The sequence below is a fragment of the Otolemur garnettii genome, unplaced genomic scaffold (assembly GCF_000181295.1).
Source record: "Otolemur garnettii isolate 467f Iridium unplaced genomic scaffold, OtoGar3 scaffold00107, whole genome shotgun sequence".
Taxonomy (NCBI): Eukaryota; Metazoa; Chordata; class Mammalia; order Primates; family Galagidae; genus Otolemur; species Otolemur garnettii.
The window spans coordinates 5,550,671-5,556,435 of NW_003852502.1; the positions used below are offsets into that span (position 1 = coordinate 5,550,671).

General features: G+C 38.8%; 1 protein-coding gene across 2 annotated transcripts in view; it reads right to left on the minus strand.

The window, feature by feature from the left end:
- Positions 1-5,765, minus strand: part of SENP6 (SUMO1/sentrin specific peptidase 6) — a 105,923-nt gene that overhangs the window by 25,045 nt on the left and 75,113 nt on the right. For both annotated transcript variants that reach the window (XM_023517263.1, XM_012809526.1), the window contains 3 exons: positions 5,388-5,614; positions 2,759-2,871; positions 2,520-2,636 (listed from right to left, as the gene is read on the minus strand). In XM_023517263.1, the coding sequence (XP_023373031.1) occupies positions 2,520-2,636; positions 2,759-2,871; positions 5,388-5,614 (457 nt within the window). The remainder of the gene's footprint in view (positions 1-2,519; positions 2,637-2,758; positions 2,872-5,387; positions 5,615-5,765) is intronic.

The following is a 5,765-nucleotide window of genomic DNA, read 5'->3' on the forward strand; positions in this document are numbered from 1 at the left end:
CTTGAGCCCAGGAGTTGGAGGTTGCTGTGAGCTGTAATGCCACGGCACTCTACCCAGGGGGACAGCTTGAGGCTCTGTCTCAAAAAAAAAAAAAAATCCTTTTCTTCACCATATTAACATTCTCCAGATGCAATTACCTTCTACTTCTTGCAATGTTGGCAAATCTGTTGAACAGTTTGTTTCCATTATGATAGTAAAAGCTAGAAATGGACAAGAATGAACAGCTCTGGTAGTAGTTACTCATTTTAACAGGGAAGTTAAGAAAAATTTATGTGAGCAAGGCTATTAGTTGACAAAAAAGTTTTCTCTTTTAAATTCACATACAATTGTTTAAATCATGAATTTTGTATCCTTTATCATTTGGTATACAGAATGTGTATCAGAGAAGGCAGACCTTGTAGGTATTTTAAGTTTATTATATGAAATTCATTTTAAGGTGTAACTAAAACAGGAAGTGCCCTCCAGGATTACAAACAAGTCACTACAAAATATTATAATATAAAATAGTATAGATTATTTAAACATACTACACTACATTTAAAAAAAACATAGGTGTTCAACTCCTATAGATTCAGCTGATATTTATTTATTTTTAGACAGAGTCTCACTATGTCGCCCTTGGTAGAGCGCTATGATGTAACAGCTCACAGCAACCTCAAATCCTTGGGCTTAAGCGATTTTCTTGCCTCAGCCTCCCAAGTAGCTGGGACTACAGGCGCCTGCCACAATGCCCAGCTATTTTTTTTGTTGCAGTACTCATTGTTGTTTAGCAGGCCCAAACCGAATTTGAACCCAACGGCCTCAGTGTATGTGGTCCGCGCCCTAACCACTGTGCTATAGGCACCAAGCCCAAAAAATCATTTAGATTTCAAAGGGGTCTTGAAAAATTAGGCATTTAAAATCTAGGGCAGTTTCTTGTATCAGAAAGTATATGACACATTTTATCTCCCTGAAACATATTCCATCATTAAAAGGAAAAATGGTGTCCTTGAAGAGAGGACAGAGTTGTCCTGAAGAGAATGTATTATCCCCTTGTTGGGTGGATCCTGTTGATTGATGGTGGTGTTGAGTTCTTCTATACCAGCGGTTCTCAACCCCTTTGTAACAATGAAAATACATCCTGCATATGAGATATTTACATTATGATTCATAACAGTAGCAACATTACAATTATGAAGTAGCAATGAAAATAATTTTATGGTTGGGGGTCACTAGAACATGAGGAACTGTAGTAAAGGGTCACGGCATTAGGAGGTCTTAGGAAGGTTGAGAACCACTGTTCTATACCTTTGTGATTTTTTTTTTTTTTTCCAGACAGAGTCTCACTTTGTCACCCTTGAGAGTACCATGGCGTGGCATCACAGCCCACAGCAACCTCAAACTCTTAGGCTTAAGTGATTCTCTTGCCTCAGCCTCCCAAGTAGCTGGGACTAGAGGTACCTGCCACAATGCCCAGCTGTTTTTTTGTTGCAGTTGTCTTTGCTGTTTAGGTGGCCCAGGCTGAGTTCGAACTCACCAGCCTTGGTACATGTGGCTGGCACTGTAACAACTGTGCTATGGGCGCCAAACCCAAAATTTCACTGTTTATAACAATGAATGTGTTTTTCCCCACCAAATTGTGGGCTGCAACTATTAATAGGCTATAAAATCAATTCAGAGTTTGACACATACTTTAAAAAATTGTTTTTTTAAGGAAAACAAAAAACTAGAAAATATTATAAATATTATAAAGTACTGGATATACTAAGTTCCATTTGTTTCATATACTCCATTTTATACCACAAACCAGTAAACATATACCAGTTTATACATGTGTCAACACTATACTGAGTCATCACGTAAGCTCTTCCAGAAAAGCTTCCTGGTCCTGCAGATTTTCCAGCCCCCAAAGGGAATGAAACATTCTTTCACCTGCTCTGCCTGTACCATGTCATTTCTTCTATCATTCTTTAATCTCACATTTGTGTTTCCTCCTCATACAGTCCCTGGTACGTGGTCGGCACTTCATGAACACTTACTGAAGGACATGAGTGAACTCTTATTTTTGCACTTGCTCTACATGCACCCAACATAGGGCAGGAGCAACTTTCTTTTTGAGACTGACTCTTGAGGTGTCACCCGGGTAGAGTGCTGTGGCATAACAGCTCACAGCAACCTTCAAGTCTTGGGCTCAAGCAATCCTCTTGCCTCAGTTTTTCTATTTTTAGGAGCAAACTTCTAAAGGGTTAAAACCTTTAACAGTACAACATAAGAAGCTACTCTTTATGGACACTTTCTCTGTGGCTGTGCATTTTTCCTAGGGCTAGGCACACATTATCTCATTTAATTCTCACAACTCTTTTAGACATTACCCTTTTATAATACAGACATAGAGAGACAGATTAAATCACTTCCCAAATGTCACAGAGTAAATGGTAGTGATGAAATTTAAAACTGAAACAATTTGACTGTAGAAAATAAAGATAAACAATGACAAAATGCTAAAGATTTGCTAAAAGGTTAATAAAAAATTAACTTACTTCAAATAAAAGTCTATAATAACATCATTTAAAAATTCTCCTTCATTTAAGCAGTGCAGGTCTTCATTAGTAACAGAGATTCCTCCTTTAGCTGGAGGTGGTGGATATACTATCAACCTACAACAACATAAAGAAACAAGCAAATAAAGAAATCTATACAGAGACATATATACAACTGAAACATAATAAAACAGTAAAAGCAACTTAAGAGCACTGCAAATGTAAAGGAAGTCTCTCACTTTTCTACTGGACCAATGAAGATGGTGTGGCTTTCTCCAGTTTCTTCTTCATCATCATCAAAAAACTGGAAATCTTGTTTGTTTCTAAGTTGCATTTTAGATTCAAAGGATACCTGAAAAAAGAAATTTAATAAGCAAAGTCAATTGGAAAAATTTTCACAAAGTTAATTGGAAAAATTTTCTTTCTTTTTTTTAAAAAAACATATCCTCCACTGACGCCTGTCATGGTTTGGTTCTCTGAAACGTTTGAGTATCAGCTGTGCTGAAGGCCACGCCGCCGAGCAATCCCTGCAGGAAGAGGCCGAAACTGTGCCTGAGAGCATGCCACTACTCTCATAGCGGCCCGCACCAGACGTAACTGTGGAGGGCGGCCCGTATGGCAGTCCAAGGCCCGGGTTCCTGGCGAAAATCTGGATTGGGGCCTGACCAGGGAAGGTGAGGGGTGCTGCAGCCCACTCCGCCTTGCTGCCTGCTGGCTGCGAGTGGGAGTATTGGAAAAATTTTCAATGAAAAGAGTAAGCCTGAGGGCAAGATCACTTTTCAAATGAAAAAGATTAAGGGGTGGCATCTGTGGCTTAAAGGAGTAGGGCACCGGCCCCATATGCTATAGGTGGTGGGTTCAAACCCAGCCCGGCCAAAACCTGCCAAAAAAAAAAAAAGTCCTGAATTAAAGAAAGATTAAAATAGCTGGGCTTTGTGGTAGGCGTCTGTAGTCCCAGCTACCGGTACTTGGGAGGCTGAGGCAAGAGAATCACTTAAGCTCAGGAGTTGGAGGTCGCTGTGAGCTGTGATGCCATAGCACTCTACTGAGGGCAACATAGTGAGACTCTGTCTCAAAATAAGTAAGTTAATTAATTAATTAATTAATTAAAAACAAGAAATAGGTCTAGACAGAGTGACCCATGCCTGTAATCCTAAAACTCTGTGAGGCCAAGGCATGAGGTTTGCTTGAAGCCAGCCCTAGCAAGAACAAGATACCATGTGCATGTAGTCCCAACTACTGGGGAGGCTGAGACAGGAGATTAGGACTTTGAGGTTGGAATGAGTTGTGATGATGCCACTGCATCTTAACCAGGACAACCGAAGAAAAGTCTATCAAAACAAAAAATAAACAAACTGAAGGAAAAAACCAAACAAGAAACGGGCAAAACTAGTGATACTCTACGTATATAAAATGGTTTTCCAGTCTTTAAGATCTCAACTATCCATATTAAATTAGCTTATGCTACCAAGATTCAAAGAACCTTTCCAAAAACCAAAGTGGTTTTTTTTCTCCCAGCAGTAGAGGTCCCCTAAGTTCCATGGCTCAGCCATCCATAAAGTATAGAAGCAGAGGCTCAGGGAACACTGGCCAGGCAGCTTCAGCTATATGAAACAGGATCCTTGGAGAGAAGAGCCTTCCACTGAAACCTGAGTCCATCCCAGGTGCCCTATGGCTTTGGCTGCTTTTTTCTGCCTTTGACACTATCTCTAGTAGCCAACTCTGCAAAAGGAGGAGAAAGAGTCCTTCTCCTCCTCCTGCTCTCTTCCCAAACCAGTAACTCTTGAATAGCAGTTCTCTGCTGAGGTCTTGCTCAATGATCGCTAAGATTGTGCCTTGAATGGCCATATTTCCAAGTTTGTAGCCAAGATGAGAAATTTAGTCCCAATAAATTAGGCCAGCAAAATTTAGCTGCTCTGTTAAGGAACAGAATTTTAAAGTTATAGGTGCATTACCAGTTAACATTACAGTAGTACCGTGGTCTTGGGTTCAGGGAGTTTCAAAGTCTCCTAAATACAGCTGGGTGCAGTGGCTTGTGCCTGTAATCCTAGCACTTGGGAGGCCAAGGTGGGTGGACTGCCTACACTCAAGAGCTCTAGATCAGCCTGAGCAATTATGAGACCCTGTCTCTAAAAAAAAAAAATAGCCGGGTGTTGTGGTGAGCACTTGTAGTGCCAGCTATTCTGGAGGCTGAGGCATGAGAATCTCTTGAGCTGAAGAGTTTGAGGTTGCTATGAGTTATGACACCACGGCACTCTAACCAGAGCCACAAAGTGAGACTCTGTTTCAAAAACAAAACCAACAAAAAGAAACAAACAAAGTTTCCTAAATGCATGAACAACAAGGAATTACTGTAGAATTGGATATGTATTTTGACAGTCAAGGTCAAATAGTTGTGTATTTTTCACTTCCCAAGTTTTCAACCACATTGTGTATTTTTCACTTCCCAAGTTTTCAACCACATATGCCTGCCTATGTTACACATAAACATGCAACACACCAGGGACCAAAATTCCTTCAAACCCAAGACAAAGGGTAACAATCAATTTGAATATAGCAATATGTGCGTGTGTATGTTGGGAACATGGTATAAAGGAAAAGAGAGAAAAAAAGATGAAAAAGTAAAGGTAAGACTGGAATGTGGAAAAGAACAAAAAAATACTTCTGAGACCTGTATCATGTACTCTCATTCACACTTACCACAACTGTTTTGACCCAAAACAGTTTACAAATCTCATATAAAAGCAAGTAATTCTGAAATGGAATTTCAAGATTTAACACTGAAACAAGCTGTACTGTAATAAAACATTTCTCTTTAAAACTATCCATTATTTAAAATTGCTTTAAGACACTTGAAAATATAATTACAGTTTTAGTTTTATTTTCTTTTTGCATACAACTTCCTTTGGTGCTTTCTTCATAGGTTTTTGTACAGGCAACAAGTCTGCTATTGGCTTCTTCAAAGGGGATTTTTGCAAAAAAATTGGAAATATTATTCTTTATACCAATGTCATTAATAATATTTTCAAATATTATATTGAAGTGATGATCGAGGCCATTATGGAAAATTAAAATTATATATTGTTCTTCCAAATCTGAAAAGAAACAAATATAACTATAAGTTTAAAAGAACAAAAACAAGTAAATAGATAATGTAAAAAAGAGTAACATTTAATTATTTCTAGGAACCCTGGTATAAACATCCACAATAATGTTTGGCATACAGCAGATATACACAATAAATTC